The following is a 23,539-nucleotide window of genomic DNA, read 5'->3' as shown; positions in this document are numbered from 1 at the left end:
AAGGCGGGGCTTAGTGTACCGGCGTCGGTCGGATGTAGCTCCACTGACCGGATAGTGTTTGATAGAGGAAGTTTTGTTTTTCGAGTTTTCCGTACAGTTCGATTGATTGAACGGTTAGCTAATGTCCTCAGAAGAACGCGAAATACTATCGTATGGATTACACGCCTTGTACGGTGCCATTTTATTTTCAAAGACTGAAGGGAAGTAAAAGTCCAAGCTCTTTGAAGTAGACTTCACACAGTATCCCAGTGAGCTCCTTATCACTAACGTAGTCGAGCTAGTCGACGCGGCTAACGTTAGCCTCCGCTTTTTTTTGAGCTGTGCGGAGGAGCTCCTCTGAGCTAGCGGAACCATGGGGAACCGGGGCATGGAAGACCTGATTCCCCTCATCAACAAGCTCCAGGACGCCTTCAGCTCCATCGGGCAGAGTTGCAATTTGGACCTTCCGCAGATTGCCGTGGTCGGAGGGCAGAGTGCCGGGAAAAGCTCCGTTTTGGAGAATTTTGTGGGCAGGTGAGCGAAACGAGCTAACTCCGATTGTGACATCTTAGTTTAATATTTACTCGTTTGCGTTAAAACAATCTTATTGTGCGCTTTGGTTGTCAATATTTTGCTTAAACATTCCCAACAAGTTCTCACACAGTGAAGCTAACAGTCCATGCTAACACCTACAGGCTGTCGTAAACCGGTTTGGTGAAAGACTGTGAAAATACCAACTTTTACCATACACTTTCTGCATATTTTCCCTTAACTCCGCATGAATTTTGGTTCAAACCAAAACAAGGTCAAATGTCTTCCGTATATGTACAAATGTGCACTCAGTGTTATGATCAATGTCATTAATTGCCACACCCACACCGTTGACATGTTCATATTGTTCTGCTTTGAGTCAAATTAAATTTGAGCTCCCTTTCCATTGCAATATGTGAACTATTGCAACTGGACTTACTACACTTGCATTGTACAATAGCTGCCTTTCAACATTTTACAGCGGCTAGACAACTTCCTTGTGCATCTTCCTCTTTTATAACCTTTTGGGCCACTCCAAAGCCACACTATCGGTCCAATCTCTTTGCGGTTTGTCCTGTCCTTTCCCACCTCAGCCGCGAATAGGATCCGCCTGCAGATAAAAGACCAAACAAGCTCACTCTCGGCCTGCTTGTCGAGCAGGTTTTGGCAGCGGTAACTTGTAGCCCAACCTGTGTCGGGGAATGAGACAAGAACAGTAATCGGCACTAGATTGACATTGGGTTAGAGAGCCTGTCGTAACTTGCTCGTCGAGATGAACGCGCATGCAGGCTGCTCTTTATTTTGTACAGTGAGAGTCATAACACGTGCATTCATATCAGACATAATCAAAGACAGAAGACCTTAGTTTCACCTATCGACTATGCGAATGTACAGTGACCTTTAACATTCTCCTTGGCCTTGTGCAACCCGCCCAGTAATGGTGTCGCAGGTGCAACAAACATGGAAGTGCTTGGGTAGGTGCCCAAAGAATTCAATAAGAATGGGTGTGTTATTGTGTCGTGACTCACGGTACAGGGATCCAAAATACAGTATGCATCTACATCTCTGAATTAACACTGCAACTCAAAACTATATCCTCTATATATGGGCAGTAAGTGGCGCCATAATTTCTCCTTATTCTGGGAGTCCTCGCAATTTTTTAGAGTGAGCAAACATATCCTCCATTGTCGGCTGTTTTGGGATCTTTGTAAGCTCTAAGAATTAGGGCCTGATTGATTAATCGTCTGGTCGATTTAATCGAGCGATATTGGCACTTATAACACCGGCAACAATAGGCTGCTTTCTTGCCATTTTTTGCATATTGATATATTGCAGCTATTTAATTTTTACAATCTTATCATGAACAGAGTACTTCCCTTTACATTTACGTTACAGCCTTTTGATTCTAACTAAACTTCTTCCATGGAATAGAGTGCACTGGACCTCGGTGGGTCCACTGTATATTCTTTTCGATTATGATCAGGACCATATGAGCTCCCGCCTAAAAATGTTAGGTCACGTTCTCACACAGCAACTTATTTAAATAAGACGGGGGGGAAACGGGAGAGCATGGTTTCATTGCTGCTGTTGTCTCCCAGTAGAGGCGTTTCTCAATTTAACCCAGTCGAGGCGGGTTCAATTGAGTTTGCTAGCTGTGCTGGCCGTTGATGCGATTTGAGCCCGCATTCCCGGCGAGTGTGTCACAGGTGAGCGGAGCACATTGGATCCTTAGCCGGACACAAGCTAATCAAATCTTGCCTGCCTTGTGGATTTGTGAATGCTGCTTTCTGTTAACAAGGAGTAAACATCTTGTTTAGCTTTTCTTCAAGGTCTCTATGGGCCCTGACACATCGAAATATATTCCAAACCCTCTTTCCATCTCTGCTAAACGGCAACGCTAGCTTTTCTTGGACAATGATTCATTTAATGAGGTTCAAAGTACACGGGACCATATGATGTCACTCAGCCCATTCTGGGAAGCTGGTGCCCTTCTGATTTTTGTAGAATTCCTGTAGAAAATACAAATAAAATCTTAAACTGCACAGGTCTATTTAATTTTAATTTAATTTTTACAAGGCTCCATGTAACCCTGGCTATAGCAATTCTTCTTTTAGGTCTAAAGCCAGTTATTGGTTTTCCTCATTTGTACCCTGTAACTCATGACAATTAGCCAAAAGCTTGGAATTAGATTTTCCCAAACCTAATTTACATGTCAGTGTCTGCAATTTTATTTTACTGTCTCGTATTCACTTCTGACGAATTTGGTTCTGGTGACATGGGTGTTCCACGGTGGAGGGAGGGCATCCTATCTCGACGCCACCAGCCGTCCCGGGTGGAGGCCCTTTGTCGTATCGGCTGCGATCAGCCTTATCTTCAATGTTGTGAATGAAATGCTGCCGCTGTGTTGTAGTGCCATTATAAACCCATTAGTCGACTGAGCTATTGAGGCACTGTATCACTGTACCTGTCTGCCTTTACAAAGATAATGAAGTTTATTTCCCCCCAGGAGAGTATGATGCAGGGGAGCCGCCATCTTCTCTCCCTCTTTCCTCTTTCTCCAGAGGGAGACTCTTAACACCAACGCTCGGCCTCGGCCATCAATAATGCACGAAACGATACACAATCTGCTCTGCCTCGTCTATCATTTACAAGCCATCAATAATGGAACCCGGGCCTTTTACTTCCCTTTCAATAGGCCTTCGCTACGAAAGCATTTCTCTTTGTGAAGACGACTCGGCAAATGGCTCTTTTGCCTCTGCTTGAATACACCTGTGGACCGTTTCAACAGATTGATCCATTTGCTCGCTAACCGAGGGTGATGCTTTGCTGAAACGCCATTGAGTCGCTGACGTCCGTCTGGGCTCCTGATCCGTGGAGTTGGCGTCCGTTAGTTCCGACAACGGCGCTCTCTCGCTATAGTTCACTATTTACACAATTCCATACCGTCTGCCGCGCCAACAACCCCCGCCCCCCCCGCCCATGCTCCGCATTATGTGCATGACACAGCACTGGCGGCTTTGTGCTGATGTAAGAGCCATCTAGAACCTTCCCCCGTTGTGTCCTGCCATAACTGCTGCCCTTTTATATAGACCACACGACTTTTCTTCTCTTCCCGGCCCTGACGCTGACTCACTGCTTCCAGGATGAAGTCAGCAAGCGCCGCCGTGGTCCGCCAGAGCGTACGATCCAGCAGACGTAAGGAAAACGTCCCAGGGCGGGAGTGGGTTATTGCCCCCAGATAGTGAATGCTACGAAGCGGGAGGGGGGAGAGGAGGAGATCTGAATAAGTGACGTTGGCCTCGCGGTTAAATAGTCATCCACACGGACCGCAATTATCCAGCCTAGCCTAGGTGTCCCCTCCCCTTAACACGACATGTTGCACTGACAGCTTTTGTTCGCATCGATTGTCGCTGAGAAGGCATTAGTGTGGCTGAAAGCACTTGTATTGACACAGGGTGGGTTCACAACTTCACACACGGCTTATTGAAGCCATTAGCTCCGCTTGTTCCTTAAACTTGAACAATGGCTGCCGTTGTTCACTCTAAAGAGCCATAAAGGCTAATAGCACCGTAAAAGATCATGTACTGCTCAAGGACTATATACAGTAATATCTATTTTTTACAAAGCGAAATAGTATTGTTACATATAAAAATAATGAATGAATAAAAAAAAAAAGTAAACTGCTTTCATAAAGTGTAGTTAAGACAAGTCACATATTCACGCTGTAGTGTATGTGTGTTTGTGTATTTAAAGGGGAAATCTACCCAAACATATTTTTGTCAAGAATATGTTCCCAGAAGTCTCACTAGTTAAAACACGGCATTCCGATAAATATTGCGTTTGCGGGATAAGTGTTAATCCACTCGTTTTGAGCCATCTCTGGGGGCGGCCATTTTGTCTTCTGTCGACTGAAAATGACATCACAACTGCTCACAACAACCAAACATTCTTTGTTTAAAGGGTTCATAACACTGCAAGGTTGATGCTAGTCTTATCAACGGTTTGGATTGTTTGTTAGCATTAAACTAGCAAACTTTCATGACATCAAGTTACTGTATGTTGTTTGGTTAACTACCGGTACAATAAGTCGGGTCATCCAATAGTATTTTGACTATAGTTTATGAATACTGCAATCTCATGGAAAACACTGCAAGAGTTCTTCCTTCCCCCAAAAAAATGCTCAGTTTAATGATATTTATATTGGATCTCAGAGTGTCAAGCCTGTCCTTATGAAATCGCAGTCTGTCATGAGTCATTATCGACAAAGCTGTTCTGACAGTTGCTCAGTCCCAAGGTTTACTAATTAAACAGTCGCTAAAATGTAGAATTCCTCACTTGTACCAAAGTGTGGAACTCTCGGGTATTTGATTTTCCTCACAGCAGTGGGAGTGAGTGTGCATAAATGGTTTGCCTCAGCCTTTTTAATGATGCGACAAAATGACTTTGTCACATTTGCTTCGGTGCGTTTGAAGGGCGCAAGGTGTGAAACGCACCCCCATCCCCGTCAATCTTAACCAAGTCACGCTGTGTGGCCAAAAAGACGTGAGAGTGTTGCAGATAAATGGCCTTTTGCTTTTGCTTTTGCTTTCTGTCCGTGTGGGTCTCTTTTGTCCGCCGGCCCTGTTACCCAACATGTTTTCATGTCGGCTGTTTGTTGAACCCGCTCTGTCTCTCTCTCTGTCACCCCAGGGACTTTCTTCCACGAGGATCTGGCATTGTTACCCGCAGACCTCTCATTTTGCAGCTGGTCAACAACAAAGCAGGTGAGTGTGTCACGGTGCGCTTTCGTAACGGCGAGGTGAGGTCGTCGCCGCTCCGCATCGTCGCTGTGCCGCGGTGTGGCCCCTCTCTGCCACCGTGCTGCAGGCTACGCTCCGTCTGCCACCCATCGTGACATCTTCATTTAATATTCCCTCTTGCCCCTTTTGTCCTTCCCCCGTCGTCCGCCAACCTCCGTGCGTAGAATATGCCGAGTTCCTGCACTGCAAGTCAAAGAAGTTTGTGGATTTTGAAGAGGTGCGCGCAGAAATCGAAGCGGAGACCGACAGGATAACAGGCTCCAACAAGGGCATCTCCAACATCCCAATCAACTTGAGGGTCTTCTCTCCACATGGTAATGAATTACAATCAAACACATGCATTTTTTTATGGGGAATTATTATACATATCATATTACTGTATGTGGCTTAAAAAAAAAAAAACAATTGACTGGCAATACAAATGAACATCAAATCTTATCCTGGATTTTCTCAAATGGCATCCGGCGCATTATCAGGTGCAACTCCATAGATGAGAACATTAAGGAAAACATTATTTATTTCAGTGCATCCCACACTGGGAATAGAGAATTGACGCCCTTCACCAAAGGATTTATAATTGCCTGTAGATGCCACAGAACAACTTTTCTGATGTTTCCCTGCCACAAAACTGCCATGCGATGACACCAAAGCGCTGGTTTTCTTTTAGACAGGGCTTTGGTGACATCTTGTGGCATTTTAGGGCGTTAAAGAAAAAACAAAACGCAGGAACCAGCGAATAGGTGAGTTTGGAGCAAATGACGTGAACAAAAATCACCAAAAAGGTGCATTTTGGAGGGAAGCACAAGACTACATTCTCGGATACAATGCAATGAATGCTTGTAAACAGACGTACTAGGATTTTTTTTTTTTAGGATTGATTTGTGCAGTTTAAGATTTTATTTGTCACCCAGGGAGTATGATCATAGTTTATCGCCTTCGGGTTAAAAAAAAAAAAAAAAAAAATCTTTATAACCTTTGTCCTCTTGAAACAGTTTTGAACCTGACACTGATCGACCTTCCGGGAATGACCAAAGTCGCCGTGGGAGACCAGCCGGTAGACATCGAGCATCAGATCAGAGACATGCTGTTGCAGTTCATCACGAAGGAAAGCTGTCTGATCCTGGCTGTCACCCCCGCCAACACCGACTTGGCCAACTCGGACGCCCTAAAGATCGCCAAGGAGGTGGACCCGCAGGGTAAGCGCCTGCATTTCTGCTTTCTCAACCACTTGTTTACTAATAATTCTTGGTTTGAATCCATGCATCTATTCTGCGACACACGCTACATGGCTGGCACATGTGTGCAGGCTTACGCACCATTGGCGTCATCACAAAACTGGACCTGATGGATGAAGGGACGGACGCGAAGGATGTCCTGGAAAATAAACTTTTGCCGCTACGAAGAGGTGAGGCGTTTGAATGCGGCACTTTGACGCCCGTTGATTTGTTGGTTCGAAAGCGAGCGTGTTGTGCGTCCGCGCAGGCTACATCGGCGTGGTGAACCGCAGTCAGAAAGACATTGACGGTAAGAAGGACATTCGTGCTGCTCTGGCAGCTGAGAGGAAGTTCTTCCTGTCCCACCCTGCTTACAGACACATGGCGGAGCGGATGGGCACGCCGCATCTTCAAAAGGCTCTTAACCAGGTCCGCTCCCATGTCTCAAGAAAAAGAAAACAAAACAAAACAAAAAAAAACGTGTCACGCATTGTGTGCTCTCAAATAAAATCCTCACCATTTCCTGCCTGCAGCAATTGACCAATCATATCAGGGACACACTTCCTGGTCTACGCAGCAAACTACAAAGTCAGATGCTGTCATTGGAGAAGGAGGTGGAAGAATACAAGAACTTCCGTCCGGATGACCCGACACGCAAGACCAAGGCTTTGCTGCAGTGCGTGCACTTGAAACGCACGGTCGCGGTCAACACGCCGCAAGCATATTCGATCATTTTCCCCCTCGTCATCCTCCGCAGGATGGTGCAGCAGTTCGGCGTGGACTTCGAGAAGCGCATCGAAGGTTCTGGAGACCAGGTGGACACCAACGAACTGTCTGGCGGCGCCAAGATCAACCGCATCTTCCACGAGCGCTTCCCGTTCGAGCTAGTCAAGGTCGGTAGTTTAGCGCCGTCTTATGAGGGCGAAAATACCGAGAGTCAGTGGTACATACAAAACTTCCTTCACTTCTTTTTTCGAATTCCCTATAGTTCAAATTCACGAGTGCCTCACGTCCGAATGTTGCTGTGAAAAGCCACACGTGCCGTTCCTTTTGTACATTGATGCGTTTTGTTGGCCCAGTTAGAACATTTGCATTTGTTTCCCCAATCTTCGCAGATTGTATTTGATGAGAAGGAGCTACGGCGGGAAATCAGTCACGCGATCAAGAATGTTCACGGTGTCAGGCAAGTGGAGCGCAACAGCTAACCTTTCTCGCCGATGGCGTTCGCTTTGTTGATTTTGCAGTTTGTGTATATCATTCATGGTTTGGTAATCAAGCAGAGATGGATGTTGACTTCTGGAGAAATGCGTTTTTGCTCTTTTGAAAACGTCCTCCCCGTGTCTCCTCGCTGCGAGTCTGCCAGCAGCTTTTCTGCGCCGAGGAATTCAGTTCTTGTTTTGTGTTTCGTTTTGTCGACATTTGTTATGCCGTACCTTAATTTCATGTGCATCATGTCGTTTGTGTTTGAGGGCTTAATTGTCTCCCTCGGGAATTATTGTTGGTCCGCTGCATCCATTTTTTTCCCCCCATTTGGAATATTTTCACGTTTTGTGTGCAGTACATGAGATCTGAACATCAGCAAAAAAACAACTACCACCTCCCCTACTTAATTATGTCAAACAAATGAACATTTTTTTGCAGTGATGAATCTTTCACTTCCCTACTAGTTTTAGGCCTATGCAATATGGTTCAGCTTCTTTTTTTTTTTTTTTTTTAACTTAAAAAGATTATCCAAAAATCACCTGTGCAATTATAATCTATTTTCCCCATCCATAAAAAAAAAAAGAAAATGAGATTGATGTTGTTTCAAAACAAATCTTTCTTTTTGAATGCGCCTTAGTCAAATTTAACCAACACTGTAATAACTTCTTCACCAAGTAATTACAGTCAGAATTTGTACGAAATCAAATTCTGCGCAATATGTAAAACTCTCAAATGACATGAAGTAAGTGCAGCAGTAATTGCGTGCCATCTGGTGCCGTGTGATGACATAATTCATTGTGTGCTAGTCATACCATCATAAATTCGTATTTCAGGACAGCCGTAAACCGATTTGAATTAATTCCTAAAAATCGTAGGGAACGCCCCGTTTTCGTTACATGACCTGTGCCAATTTCAGTTTTATTTAATCACATACGCCATCATTTTTTTTTTTTTTTTGTCTGCTCCTCCATTCGTGTGCATGTCGTCCTCCGGTCCACATGTGTGTTTAACCGTCCCGTGTGTCTGTGTACGCCTGTGCCTTGTCTCTCTGTGCATTCCTCAGAACGGGGCTGTTCACTCCAGACCTGGCGTTCGAGGTCATCGTGAAAAAGCAGATCGTTAAGCTGAAAACGCCCTGTCTCAAATGTATCGATCTGGTCATTCAGGAGCTCATCAACACAGTCAGGCAGTGCTCCAACAAGGTACTGCGGCTGTCCGGCATCTCCCGACCCGGCTTGAGGACACAGGGCCGGCGTGGACCGCGCCAGCGCGGGCCGGCTACACTCGACGCCAGCCCTGTGTTCAGCCGGCGCTGTCGTGTTGTGGAGTGTGGTGCCGGGTGACGTGTCGTCAGCTTGCGGGATGTTTCAGTACCTGTCCGGGCATCTCTGTTCTCTCCCGGACAAGCCGCAGGTGCAAAGTGCAGGTGTAATTGTGCTTAAGGTGTAATTCGGCCCTCGAGTTGGAGCTGACGCCCGTTCAAAAAGTGTGAAAACCTTTGGCTTGTCCGCCTCTTGCCTGTTTCTTCTCGTCACCAACTCAAAATAACTAACTGAACGCAGGCCCTTTCTTCTCTCTCCCTGCCTCTTTTTTTTTCTTTCTTCCTTCCCTTTTCCTTTCTTCCTCTTTTCCCGTCTGCCACACAAAACGCACTCTTCTAACCGCGCGGGGCCCCTCCAGAACGGGGCTCTTCACCCCCGACCTGGCTTTCGAGGCGATTGTCAAAAAGCTGATCCTCAAACTCAAAGAGCCCAGCCTCAAATGCGTGGACCTGGTGGTGTCCGAGCTCACCGCCCTGGCCGCGAAGTGTGCCGCGAAGGTAACCGTGGGACACGCCCGGCCGGGAGAACGGCATGGAAATCGAAGCCATCGCTCTCATTCAAGTCCGCTCCACACCTTTGCTTCCCTGTGTGACCCCGGCCCGACCCACCTGCCATTCGTGTCCCCGTCAGAGATTTTAAGCACAACTTAAAATTTCCTCCGGCCCTCTTCCATGAAGTCGTTAGTAGATCATTGGAGTGTTGTTTCCACACCGCCTCCACATTTCTTCCTCCCTCATCCCTCCATGTCCAAATTCCAACCTGGCCCGCCCGGCTACGCTTCCCCACTGAGCCACATTGGCAGACTGACATTCAGATAGACTTGGGGGGGGGGAGGCGGGATATGACTGTAATGGGCCCTGAAGGCGCTGTGCGCTGTGTTGCCATAGCAACAGTGCTCCACTGCCCCCTTGTGGACCTTGTGTGACCGTCCACTGCATCCCACCTCCGCTTTTTCACATTCTGTCACTTTCCCTTTTCATCCAGCCTTTCAAGTGTGTACTGTCAGCCAGGGTTGATGACTTGAAAATGTTGAGTCCCATTTTTGGCTTCTGCAACTCCAGTTTTTAGAAACAACCCTCTCATCTGGCTGATGGTAAACTCTTAACTTCCTCGTTTGAAGAGATGGCTGCCGTCTATTGTTTGTTTTCTAAAATGCGTGTCGCCCTGAAATGGCGCTTGACCGTGTCCTTCCCTTTTCTTTGTTCTCATCTTTATTATTCTCACTTCTCACTCCTGTCCTCTCTCTATTGGTAAGTCATACTAGGTTCAAACTCGCATGTCTACACCAGTTTTTTTTTTGTTTTTTTTGTCAAGCGCTGCATCAGCTGTCTTGTCTTTCAGCTCAATTCCTACCCAAGGCTGCGTGAGGAGACTGAGAGAATTGTGACCACTCACATCAGGGAAAGGGAAGGCAAAAGCAAAGACCAGGTGGGCCGGATGATGAGCGCTCCCCGATATTGACGTTGACCTATAAAAGTGCAAAGCTCGCTCGCCCAGTTTGAGTAGTTTCATCTTACGACATGTATAACGCTGGCGATGTTTTTTTTTTTTGTTCACTGCGACAAATTGGCAGCGTGTCTCTAGTAATCGTGTTTAATCGTGACCCCCTCTGTCCTATTTGTGATTTTCTGCTTCAAATGAAGGTTCTGCTGCTGATTGACATTGAGCTGTCCTACATCAACACCAACCACGAGGACTTCATTGGCTTTGCTAAGTATGCACCTCCAGCTTTCCCCCCCCTTCCTACTCCCCCACCCTCCCTCCTCACCTTACTTACAGCTTGTTTTCAGTGGCTCTACGCTTAGTACAGACATTAAATTCCTTAATAAGTACTCCTCATACTTCAAAAGGATGATGCCCGTGATCAAACAATATGTCAAATTTATGTCGTTTGACGCATTTAAAAAGTTGCAAATACTAAACTGCCTGGAAGCTGCGACGCATCCTCGCTTTAACACGCCAGCCCGGAATCGAAAAGCAGTGAAGCTGTATCGCTGTCTCTTCAGTCCAACGCACAACCAAAAGCCTTTCTTGTTCCTCTTGACGAGAGGTATGAGCATGTCAGCATGTGAAATGACCGGTGTTGAAATGCTTACATCTCCAGCCTGTAAAATCTCACTCTGTGCATTTTCCACCAATTCATTTTTTTAAATGAGAGTTTGCAGTACAGTACCGTGGCGCATCATACTTAATGTTGTTAAACACTCATCCTTACGCTAACTCATTCACTGCCAGACATTTTCAGAGCCTCTTTTACCGTAATGTTTGAAAAATATATATGATAAGTTCCTGGTATTGAATGGTTGGACTGTGAAAAGACAGTAAAGTAAATTCATCAATTTTCCCACTTATCCTCAAACTTCGTCTCATGTAGTGTCATTTGTGCAACTTTCTCCATTAGAAATAATTCTTTCACTGTGTTCACCCAGCGCTCCTCGTCGCTGGTTCCAACTTCAAACCACGTTTTTGCGATTGCTTTTTTTCCTCTTTTTTTTCTTGCTCGCTGATAGCGGCGCTTTAACAAGATGCTCATCTTCTTTGTCTTGGATTCCACAAGTGGAGTCTCATCTTACATGCTTTTTCCCCCCCTCCCATTTTATTGCAAGAATTAGAACATATCGCACAAAATGTTGACTTTCAATTTCAAACAATTTGGGCTTGAATTATTTTGCATCTGTTACTTCATGACTGGGCAAATATATACAGTAGACTTAACTTGGTTGATACGTCTTTAAGCATATGTTTATTGAACATTTTTTCAGATTTGCATAATGTAGATTTTTTTTGTAGATTATTATTATTATTATTACTATAAATTTTTGACAATTCACATCTTTGTTAAAATTCTAACAAAAAGTTCGGGGAGCACCCATGATCTTCAGCATGTCTTAAAAAGTCAAATGAAAACACATTAAAAAATAGGTCCATATAGTTTTTGACATCAAATGAAGTTCTCCAATACTTCAAAATGACAAAATTTAACTTTTACATCTCTTTGTTTTGATTCCAGTACAGTTTTAATATCAAAATGCAGAATATCGGCTCTGATAATCGGTCCATCCCTAATATACAGTACAACTGATTCCACATGACTGACGTAACGCAATTAATGAACTGATTGTGATTATTTAACTAACCACACAAAGCGACGGATGAACTTCCCGTTTGACTCCATTTAGCCAAAGTCTGCGCATCAACAGAGCTGTGCTAATGTCACTGCTGACGACCAAATTGCCGGCTCTAAAAAGTGTTACGATTTCATGGAATCTCGTGTTTGACTGCACATGCTTGGTGTAACGGTAGCTGGTAGACGTGTCTGCTCTGTGTGTGTGTGTGTGTGTGTATGTTGTGGCATCTGACAAAGCAAGTCGGTGTGAAAACTCGGTGCCTCGCATCTGCATGCCGAATTGGATTCCCTTAATAAACGCGTCAGAGCTCAGCCGGGGCTCTTTAACGGTTCTTATGACATCACTTTCAGTCTTGACTACCGAAGGCTGGATGATGGTAGCCCACCAGGGTACAGCAACAACAGGTGGGATGTAGGGGTGTGTGTGTGTGTGTGTGTGTTTGTGTGTGTGAGAGAGAGATAGCGATTTCTTTGTTACTGTCAAACCTGGCTGTAAAATATTCAGTGGGGAGTGGCATGGATGTTCTTTTAGTTCCAGTGTACGTTTTTCACCTCTTTGCCTTGCTCTGTGTTGTGCTCATTGTCTCGTCTGTGTGCGATGTCAGTGCGCAGCAGAGGAATACAGCAGCCAACAAGAAGCGGGCCATTCCCAACCAGGTATGTTCCGTCAGCCGCCGTTGGCCTTTTCACGACTGTCAACTTTAATCTCACCTGACGGATGCCCCCCCCCCCACATTAGCAAGCCTATTAATTATAGCCGTTTTGTTTTCGGCCATGGCTTTTAATCCACCTTGAGCCGTGTAGCTGCTAATAAGATCCAGCTTGTTCATTGTTTTAACTGCAGGATGTGCCTATTTAGACTAATACATCCAGATGTGTGTGACTTCAAACCGCTGTTGTTAAAGTAGCGAAAAGCTGACATTTAGTCAAACCCCCGCCCCCCTGCTTTTCTGCAGCCCTCACCTTTTTTTTTTTTTTTTTTTTTTCAATTTGCAACTACGTTTGCATGTGAGTGTCTGGCCATGTTCTTCTACTACAATAAGGCATTTAATGCCCTCATTGTAACCCTTTTTTTTTTTTGTTTGTTTTTGTTTCGATACCTTAACTCCCATTAACTCTCCGGTGTCTTTTTGTATTGAAATTTGCGAGCGTGCCGTGCATGAACCTGGCACATGTCACCTGCGCTAAAAACTATGACATAACCAAATTGTGGTTCAGGTGAAGTCATTTCTAATTGCATGTAACTCTCTTGCTCTGTCTCTCCCTTGTCTCTTGTTCTTGGACTCCCTCCTTCCTCCCTCATTTCTTTCCCCCCCCCCCCCCTCCAATTTCTACTTTCTCTCCTCTTTCTCTCCTCCTGTGCACTCTTCCTCCTTCACACCTGCCTGCTTTTCTCACTTCTTTCCACTGTGGTTTTATGCTACTCTCCCTCCTTTTTTTTTTTTTTTTTTTTTTTGTTTCGTTTTTTTTGTTTTGCTTGAATCCCCCTTCCCTCCCCTATTACCACAGGGTGAAATTCTGGTAAGTACCCTCTGATATAAGCCGCACCTTGCCGGGCAAGGCAGCAGAGGTAAGGCCGAGCAGCAGAACCAAGGCGGTCGCGTACGAGTCGAGCCGGGAGACAAGCAAAAAGTCATTCCTCTGGCCGTACTGAGTTTTTGTACCCCTCTACAGCTGGGCGGTTTTGACGAGGTCCCGGAGGAGAAGGTAGAGTCTCCGGACTGATTGCGGTCCTCCCAGCGCCTTGCAGTTACCAGTAATTTGGAACTGCCAGTGCAATCACTATGAATTGTTTTGATAACAAGACAGTAATTGTCTGCGATTCTCTCCACGCCACTAACATTGAAAGCCAAACGGCGCACACCTGGAGGTGCCGCCGCCGAGGGTAGACGGCACCGGTTCTCGTTGTCTTCGGGCTTTCGCCTCTGCTGCCGCCTCGTACTCGGCGGACCCAAAAGTCTGCCTGGTCTCATCCGAGATCTCATTGGGGAGGTCAGGGCCATCCAATCATCCGCGCACATTCGTCATGTCTCATCCACGCATGTCAATTTAACATTTTATTGAAAAGAAATCAACTAACTAATGTCATATTCACTTCATATTAAAAAAAAAAAAAAAAACAACCTAATTTTAATTGCTGCCAATTTCAGCTTACCTGTGTCCTGCTTCTGTTACTGATTAAGGTGACGGGTCATTGTTTTTGAATCACTAACACTGAAAACCAACTTCATGTGCTATGCAATGTTCTAACCTCATCTTTTGCCTGTGCCGCAACATCACCTATTAACTTTCCATTTGGTGGTAAAATCGTGCGATATGATATCAGGATATCTTGATTCAAATGTTTATTTTGAACCACATTTTCCTTGTTCGGAAAGGAATCACTAAAACACATCACTATCAATTGACACGCCGGTAGTAATTCATTTAGCTTTTTGAAAAAATAATTTTTTTATTTGCAGTCATACAGTACAAAAAAAAAAAAAAAAAGTCACAAACTGAAACAGAATGTAGAGCCGGGTCTAAAAAGGAGTTAGACAAAGTTAAAACTTGTGATGACAGTGCAATGCTAGCAAAAACAATCATGCTACGATATATGGGAAGAGAATTGTCTACGATACTTCAGTGTAGTGAAGTCAATCGGCTGAGATACATCACAAATGACTGATCATCTAATACAAAGATAAACGTTCCCCTCACGTTTGCGTAATTATAGCCTCTTGAAACAAGTATTGCATTAAACAAAACAAATATGTCCCAATATTGATTTTGTCCGACCCTTCTTTCTACCACGGACCAACAGTGTACAAACAAAAGCATCTGAGCATTGATGCCCCCCACCACCGACCCCCCGCCCTCCCCCATTTTGCTTCTCATCTGTGTCGCAGCGTCTTTCACCGGCTCCTGCAGAGAAACAATTTTGAGGTTCTGAGAAAGTTATTTTTGCTGGCGAGGCAGGCTGCCGCCGGAGCTCTTAATGTGCCGCTCTTTCCCGTCCGCGTTTGCGTTGGCGCCTGCCAGCGCCGAGCTTTCTTTCTCAAAAAGACGCCAGCCTGAGCGAGGAACCGCAGGACAATTATTTATTTATTTATTTTTAATGCATCCGTCCGCACTTGAAATAATCACAAGTCGTCTGACCTTGCCTCCTTCTACTTAGTTCGGCGATTAAAAAAAAAAAAAAAAAAAAAAAAACTCTCCGCATATAGTGGCGTCGACGAAACACTCGAAACTAACCCGCCTTCCTGTTGAAAGTCTGCCATGGCATACTAAAGTCGCCTCTCCAGCCGTCTGAGCAACATCTGCTTCTGTTTGTGGCCTTTTGTGTGGCGTCAAAAAGGACTAATGGTGCTTTAAGGCTCTCATCACGTGTCGTTGTGCATGTCGTACCGTCTCGTACGTGGCGCCCATCCTCCTTAAACTCCTGCCTCTGTCGTAACCAATTAGTCATATCCAGAAGTTAACATGTTTCATTTAAGGATAGAAAACAACTAAGGTAAGTTGGTAAGTTTTTTTTTTATTCAAGTCACTCACATCCCAGTAGTGATTATTCTTACATGTAATCAGAGCCCTTTTGTCTTGGCATAAGACATACTGTACTGACAAAACTTTTTTTAGTCGATTGTGACACCCCCCCCCCCCCTCTTTCTTCCCCCCTCGCGTCTTTTGATCAGGTGATCAGGAAAGGCTGGTTGACCATCAACATTAGTATAATGAAGGGTGGCTCCAAGGAGTACTGGTTCGTCCTCACCGCAGAATCCCTCTCCTGGTACAAAGACGAGGAGGTGAGAGGTGTCTTCATCCCGCCGCCGCCGCCGCCGGCGTGTGTGTGTGTGTGTGTGTGTCCCGGCCCAGCCTAACCAATGTGCAGACTACTGTTCAGCTGAAGCCGGATGAACAGGTAGTCTGAACACTGGGCAGGCGGGGGGGTGAGGAGGCCTCTGATGGGAGGAAGGACCCTGAGGTCAGTGTGGCCGCCGGTCGCTCGTTGCTTGGGACAGAGTGCACAGAGATTAAACATTACCTTGAGGGCAAGCGTCGAGAAGTCACATACGTGTTTGATCTCGTGCTGCTTTTCACAGAAACTGCAGTCATGCCTCTTCCCAAAAAAAAAAAAAAAAAAAAAAAAGGCTTGCAGTGTAATTTAAGCATTTTTTTTTTTAACGGCTACACTGCATGCATACAATTGACTACGCTACACTTTTAATAGTCCGATTTTTAACGCTCACGTAAGATTGTCGTTTTGCATTTAAATCCATGCACTAAAAGGGCTCGTACTGAAGTTAATAACGCAAAAAAGTCCATGCCAAATGCGACATCACGTCGACGTAGGTCGATGGAAAAAAAAATAAATAAATAATGGTGTAAAATGCGCTACTCACCAGTCACCACGTCGTCATCTTTTCCCGAGGCCTCGTTCCCATGCAGTAAACTTGAAGCGTCGCAAAGGAGACCGCGGCCGGCGGCCTCGAGCGCTAACTGAACACGTTGCACTTTCCGACGCCACCAAGAGAGAGAGGGGGAGAGCGGCGACGCGAGCGGGGAGGATGGTGGAGGCAAAGTGACGTGGCAGGCGGGCTGAAGTGTTCCAGCCGGGATCTGACTTTGGAATTTGCAGGAAATCGTACTGGGTTACGGGGGCCGAAGGGGGCGTGGGGGTTGCGATAGTGTGTATGTGTGTGTGTGTGTGCGTGCGTGTGTGTGTTTGTACGCCGGCGTGCGGCCTTAGTGTTTGGACTGTGAGTCCAAAATCTTTGTGAGGGTCAGTTTGTCTACAGTCGGGCATCGTGCGTTATGTTAATGCAACAGGTATACCTTTTTTTCTTTTTTTTTTTTTTTTTTTTTACCCTTTGTGTGTGGTGTTTGGTGACATAACGTTTGGGCTCACGCCACCCTTAGCAGACATAAATGCTTCCAGATGTTTCTTCTCACCAGTGAAAGCTGGCACCCCATCCTCCCCCTCCACACTACTCCTTTTCTCCTCCCCCTTCCACCGCATTCCCTAATCGTGCATTTTACACCAATTTGATGGTCTATTACACAGAAGAAATGTCAGGTTTTTTTCAACCTCTGTTGCCCGTTTACGATATCAGGGACCGGTGCCGTATTATGTCAAAGTGCCTGGGGTGGGTTTATTTATTCAACTGTAGCTGCTTTATTTAAAAAAAAAAAAAAAACAACAAAAAAAAGCAGAAAATTCTTAAAGCGGAAGTCAACATTAAACATATTTTTTTTCAAGAATATGTACTAACAGTTGAAACAGGGCATTCTGATAAATATTGCGTTTGTAGAATAAGCGTTAATCCACTTGTTTTTAGCCATCTCTGGGGGCGGCCATTTTGTCTTGTGTCGACTGAAAATGACATCACAACTACTCACAACGACCAATCACGGCTGACCTCTTTTCTGAATCTGAGCCGTGATTGGCCGTTGTGAGCAGTTGTGAATGGCCGCCACCCGAGATGGCTAAAAAGAAGTGGATTAACACTTATTCTACAAACGCAAAATTAATCAGGGTGCCGTGTTTCAACTAGTGGGCCTGCTGGGAACATATTCTTGGAAAAAAATATGTTTGGGTTGACTTCTGCTTTAAAAATAAAAAAGTTAAAATCAAACAACACAAAACTTTCCGACTATGTGGCAGACATTTTCACCACGAGCACCGTGCCGTCCTCAGCAAAGACACGTGCCTCCAAATGTTTTTTTCTCTCGAAAATGTTAACAAATAAACTCCCCAAATTCTCTTAAAATTCCACCCTATGCTTCAGCTTTACAGATACCACATCTGCTGTGGTGTCAAATGTCTTCGGACTAGTTGTCAGCGGCACCACCTGTTATTTTTCCCGCCTTCAGAAACGGATGAAGGCATCTAGAATTCCGGCGGTGTCTCCTTTCTAGGTGTCAAATTAAAATGAATGGATTCTGATGTTTGATGTTCCCTCTTTGCAAATTGTGTGGCCCCCTGGCAGGAAAAAGAGAAGAAGTACATGCTGCCCCTGGATAATCTGAAGATCAGAGACGTGGAGAAAGGCTTCATGTCCACCAAGCACATCTTTGCGATCTTCAACACGGAGCAGAGGCGAGCGGCGCTCTCTTATCTGCGCGCGCGCACGCGTTTATCCACACCGTTTTCAGAGCTGCGCTAACATTGCGTTTGCGTGCGCAGGAACGTGTACAAGGATTTACGGCAAGTTGAGTTGGCGTGCGACTCGCAGGAGGATGTGGACAGCTGGAAAGCGTCCTTCCTCAGAGCCGGAGTTTACCCGGAGAAAGACCAGGTGAGAGCCTTCCACTTCTACAACACGACAAAAGTGCAGCCACAATAGCAAAATCCGCCGCTAAGTAAATACATGAATAGATGCTGTGGGTGTACCTAATGAGGTGTCCGCTCACATCGATCAGACGGAGAACGAGGAGGCGGCCCCGGCGGACACGTTCTCCATGGACCCTCAGCTTGAGCGGCAGGTGGAAACCATCCGCAACCTGGTGGATTCCTACATAGGCATCATCAACAAATCCATCAGGGACCTGGTGCCCAAGACCATCATGCACCTCATGATCAACAGCGTGAGTTGAACAAGCTTTAATCAGCTCTTTTTTTTTTTTTTTTTTTTTTTTACCTCTGGGAATGTCATGGGAATCATTTCTATTGTCCAGGTTTTTTAATAGCCTCTAGCAAAAAAGTCACTCTAACAAAATATTGTATGTGTGTGTCAATTATGATGGCGATGTATTGTTTTGATTCCTCCCTTCCAGGCAAAAGACTTCATCCACTCGGAGCTGCTGGCTTACCTCTACTCGTCGGCCGACCAGAACAGCCTCATGGAGGAGTCGGCCGACCAGGCGCAGCGCCGGGACGAAATGCTGCGCATGTACCACGCCCTCAAGGAGGCGCTGCACATCATCGGGGACATCACCACCAGCACCATCAGCACCCCGGTGCCCCCGCCCGTAAATAACACCTGGATACAAGAGGCCAGGTGAGACTATGAGTTACATTTTAATGAGGAAAGCGTGGAATCAAATCCTACTCAAGTATATTTGCAACCTAATCGGATCATTACATTTTTTTTTTTTTTAAATCCCAGGTTGTTGTACAATATGGGTAAATCTTTGCAAATTTGAAATATTTGTTTTCTAAGTCCGTCTCATTGCATTGGTAAATATATTTTAAAAAATATATAAAATTGTTTTTAAAAAAAAATCCAGTTTGTTGAATGAAATGGAAAATGTGTTTCCCCATAAAGCCAAGTTAAAAAAAAAAAAAAAAAAAGTGTTTTTTTTTTGTTGTTTTTTTTTACTCTTAAATCCATTTTCGTAGTCAGAGCAGCAGTTATTCAATTTGACTTCCCGGTGTCCTCTCAGCCCAACCCCTCAGCGCAGGCCGCCCCCGTCAGCAGCCCCTCCCCCCAACCGCCCGCCGGCCGTCCGTGGGCCGACGCCGGGACCCCCCGTGAACCCTTCCCCGGTTTTCGGCGCCGCTCCGCTCAACCCGTCCTCCGGCTTCGGCGCCCCTCCCATCCCGTCTCGGCCCGGCCCGACGCCCGCTGCCTACAACAGCCTCCAGGACCCCTTCAGCGCGCCCCCGCAGATCCCCTCCCGGCCCGCGCGCATCCCACCCGGCGTTCCCAGGTATGACGCCCGTAACATGTCGCCCCCACCCTCGACTCTCCCTCTCTCTCTTTCTGACTTCTGTCTCTGTCGGGATGTTTTGGTTTCACTGCGTGTTCTCCATCTTCTCTCCACACTGCAGCCGAAGACCCCCTGGTGCTCCCTCTCACCGGCCCACCATTATCCGCCCTGCCGAGCCCTCCCTGCTAGACTAGACCCGGTGGGCCGAACCCACCCTAATTCTCTTCTGTATGTCTCTTGTGTGTGATGTGGGCTAGGAGGTGACGATAATCCACCCGTGTGTCGGAGGCACTTTCAGTGCACACGCTGAAAGGCTCACTTTAAGATGTCGCCACATCCTCCCAATTGCTCGTTTGTCCCCTTAACTACCCGCTCGACCAATCAGCAGAGAGCATTAAGTCAGCAAAGGATGAGCGGTGATGACAGCTCAACAGTTTGCTAGGCCAAATTTGGAGTGGAATGATTTAATTTTCATAACACAAGCTTATTGTTTTTGAAGTCAAATAAAGATGACACATGCGAGGTGAGGAAAGTTAAAAAGTCACCTTTGTCATATTTGATATTTTCTGCCATACAGGGGTGTCTTGAGGTATGAGTGAGACTTCAAGCTGTTGAATGCCTCTCCCACTTGAGGTTTACTGTCAAAGTAAACCTAAAACAAAAGAGCATTAAATGTTGTTTTTTCCCACCATTATTTAGTATTTTATTTTTCGATCAAAGGAAAAGAAAATATCTAAATAGGAATCATTGCGTTATTTAAAAGAATCTCACAATTTTGCCTTAATCTGCTAGCGTAATGCTAACACGATGCAAAACGCCTTGGACGGGCCAACAAATAGCATCGATATTCCGTGTTATGAGCCTTTAAGCAACACAAATGAACCATCAACACGTTACTGCGGCTTACTGAGTCACAGCAGTTGTGAAAGTCTTCTTCATATCTGCCTTCCTAACGATCCTTAACGATCTTTTGAAGTAGCGCACACCAAAAGGCGTTGCGATGAATTAATCATGGCAAACAAAATTGAAATGCTACAACTGTTGGAAAACATTACAGAATGCTTTTTTCCTTATTAAAAACACGACAAATCTTTTGGTCTCGTTTAGGGAAAGCTGAAATGGATGAAGTCATTCATTCATTTCAAAGGGGAACGACTATTTGGAACGCAAGCGTGGTCACGAAACAAATTAAACTTGTATCTCAAGGCACCACTGTACTACAATGCCCCCAAAACTTTGACAGTTCCCCCCAGCCCCCCCCCCCCTCCCTATCAAGTCATATCGCAACCACTTGATAGTCTTATATTTCAAAAACGATTGCTTTTGCCCGACAGAGATATAAAATGCAAACATTGTTCCATTGCTTGTGAAAGGATAAAAACAAATCCGCGTTCAACAACAAATAACACACATGCAGAGTAGCCAAACCTCATCCCATTCACTTCAATTCTAAATATGCATTTTTTTTTGTTTTCAAGAATAAAACAACAGCTAAATGTAGCTTTCAACCCGTGAAGGCCCCCCCCCTGAGCGGCCTGCGTGCACTTTCTCCCCCGCCATCCGTGGTGCTTTTTGACTTTATAGCCGCCACTATGCATTCAAACTCATGTAAATACTCCGAGCGGTGAGGTAGCGCTTGTACATCTCATTGTGTCAACACGCTTTAGATTTCAAACGGGAAAGTGGGAAGCATTAACGGCCAGGTTGTGTGTCATGTGACTAACTTTTATTTATAACCCGCCATGTTTTTTCGGTTGTCTGTGGAAGGGGGGCGGGGCATGGTTGGTTGTTTGCTTGCTTTAATTCAGGGTTTCCCAAACCTCTTTGAGTCTTCCCATTGTGTATTAGCATATACTGTACATAAGCTACTAATAAAGAACACAAGAAGTCTGACTGAAGATCACTGAGACATCATTTTGTAAAAACATTTTTTTTTTTTACCTTTGACAATCGGCAAGTCGCTAAAACCGAAGCGTTTGGGAAGCGCTGCTTTATTGAATGGGGTGATCATGGATCGTGGGGCTTCTTGTGTTCAATGGTGGTGGTAGTTTGGGGGTTTTGAAGGCATATCTTGTCCTCTGAAGTTTTTTTTTTTTTTTTAATGGCAAAAAAAAACGGCCTTAGGTGATGTCATTGTATTATTAAATGCAGGAGTGTCATTTTTTTTCTTCCATACAGTAAATTAAGAGACACAACGGTCACTTTGACATTATCCACCTTGAATTCCTCTAATATGTTAAAATCAATCCTTCAGTGTAAGTAAAGATATGCTAAGCAATCATATGTTTTCATAATATAAAAATAGCCCCCTCCTGCATATTGTGCAGCTTGGGGGGAAAAAAGACCACTGCAACAATAAACAACAACAAAAAATAAGGCTTAAAGATAAAGGATGGACTTGCTGTGCTTGTCACCAACCAGTTGCAAAACTTTTTTTTTTTTTGACACAAAATACCACCTTAAAAAAAATACATGACTCTTAAAATACAACCATCATGAGCAATGATTAAAAAAAATACAGTTGCATAGTCAGTAAGCTGAAGTGGTTTCATTCAAAACTAGACAGAGGTTTTATTCCTTAAATTGTAATTAACAAAAAGGCATTCTGAGAATATTCATTTTACCAGAAAGAATTATAAATAGTTGTAATATTTTGAAGGGAAAAAAAATATTTATATAAAAGTTAGCGGCACGTTTTACAGGAATAAATTTAAAATATTACATGAAGAAAAACGAAACTTAAGATAGTTCAATCAAATTTAGATAAAATAATTGAATTGGAAGTTGTAACGTTGCAAATTAAAACCTCAAAGTTTTCAAATGAGCTGTTCTTCAAGGTTCAATGCAAATATACATAGGCAGTGATTTCATCACGCACCACTAGAGGGAGCCCGCATACGCACGATACTCAGGCCACACTATCAAAATCTCTTTACGTTCTGACGTTTACAGAAAGTGACATCAGTTTGAAGTCCTTTTTTGTACGGCAATTATGCTGCTAGACTCATCCCACAATATAAACTGGTTCTGTACTCACTGGTACCACAACATTAGGTACACTTGCACAATCCAGTCACCTTCAAAGGGTCATACATGTTTCCAATGTTTTGTTCTGTTCACTGATAAAAGTCAAAATACATTAAAATAAAGTACAATTTTAATGATTAAAAAGTCCCAGTGTCAATCCTAAGAACCACATTTACATTATTGTACATTTATGTTTTAATTAATTTGAATCTATCCAAAATATATATTTATTTTTCTAAATTCACAAATATATTTGTAATAGAAATTTTTCAAATATGAGACAATGCATTCGATTTTTAGAATTGGAGTGGTATTTCAATATTTTGTCATATTTAATTATGATTAACTTCTCAGTTTCTTTTGTGAATAAGCATTAACAACACTATTGATATTTTAAGATGTATGTATACATACACTCTGTGTATATATATACTCCATATACAGCCACACATATACATTTTTATTGTCCTAATACTTTTTTGTATTTCAAAGATAATTTTGTTTTACAAATGTTTATACTGTTATGTGACTTCATTTTATTGATCAAATTCCCGCCAAATTGCAGATTTGCTGGTTTATTGCGAGCTGATCTTTTTTTTTTTTTTTTTTTTTAATCAGGGCGTCATTTCTGATCCAACTCTTAAATTTGATCAAATCTCATTCGATTGTGCAGCTGTAATGATACCGTATTCATTTGGAGAAGGAATC

At 44.4% G+C, this 23,539-nt stretch overlaps 1 protein-coding gene and 1 long non-coding RNA gene across 4 annotated transcripts; one reads left to right on the top strand and one right to left on the bottom strand.

Annotated features, from left to right (window-relative positions):
* Window position 1: 1 nt before the first annotated feature.
* On the top strand, window positions 2-21,963 carry dnm2a (dynamin 2a). 3 transcript variants are annotated; one of them, XM_086056605.1, is made up of 21 exons: window positions 2-513; window positions 5,200-5,273; window positions 5,474-5,623; window positions 6,302-6,505; window positions 6,616-6,714; window positions 6,792-6,952; window positions 7,057-7,199; window positions 7,281-7,416; window positions 7,639-7,706; window positions 8,790-8,928; window positions 10,390-10,476; window positions 10,692-10,762; window positions 12,781-12,832; window positions 13,850-13,882; window positions 15,847-15,957; window positions 18,142-18,251; window positions 18,339-18,450; window positions 18,575-18,739; window positions 18,929-19,152; window positions 19,538-19,804; window positions 19,926-21,963. In XM_086056605.1, exons 1-21 carry the CDS (start codon window positions 353-355, stop codon window positions 19,996-19,998), a joined length of 2,640 nt encoding a protein of 879 aa, XP_085912731.1. In that variant the 5' UTR covers window positions 2-352; the 3' UTR covers window positions 19,999-21,963. The 3 variants fall into 3 exon arrangements, with proteins under 3 accessions (XP_085912731.1, XP_085912732.1, XP_085912733.1); XM_086056606.1 differs by lacking the exon at window positions 13,850-13,882 and adding an exon at window positions 13,685-13,696 and having other exon boundaries at window positions 3-513; XM_086056607.1 differs by lacking the exon at window positions 13,850-13,882 and having other exon boundaries at window positions 3-513.
* LOC147134315 (uncharacterized) lies at window positions 15,670-16,791 on the bottom strand. The gene is made up of 2 exons (XR_015090230.1): window positions 16,555-16,791; window positions 15,670-16,163 (listed from the first exon to the last, which is right to left on the bottom strand). It is a non-coding gene; the product is annotated as an uncharacterized LOC147134315 (long non-coding RNA).
* Window positions 21,964-23,539: the final 1,576 nt, after the last annotated feature.

The sequence above is a fragment of the Filicampus tigris genome, chromosome 16 (genome assembly GCF_054856515.1).
Source record: "Filicampus tigris isolate MCC_2025a chromosome 16, RoL_Ftig_1.0, whole genome shotgun sequence".
NCBI classification, from domain to species: domain Eukaryota; kingdom Metazoa; phylum Chordata; class Actinopteri; order Syngnathiformes; family Syngnathidae; genus Filicampus; species Filicampus tigris.
This window is presented reverse-complemented; position numbering and strand designations above follow the sequence as displayed.

Coding starts and splice junctions, on each gene's coding strand:
- dnm2a (XM_086056605.1), top strand. CDS start 353: ATGGGGAACCGGGGCATGGAAGACCTGATTCCCCTCATCAACAAGCTC. Junction 5,624..6,301: donor GAGGGTCTTCTCTCCACATG/GTAATGAATTAC, acceptor CTCTTGAAACAG/TTTTGAACCTGACACTGATC. Junction 8,929..10,389: donor TCAGGCAGTGCTCCAACAAG/GTACTGCGGCTG, acceptor CTTGTCTTTCAG/CTCAATTCCTACCCAAGGCT.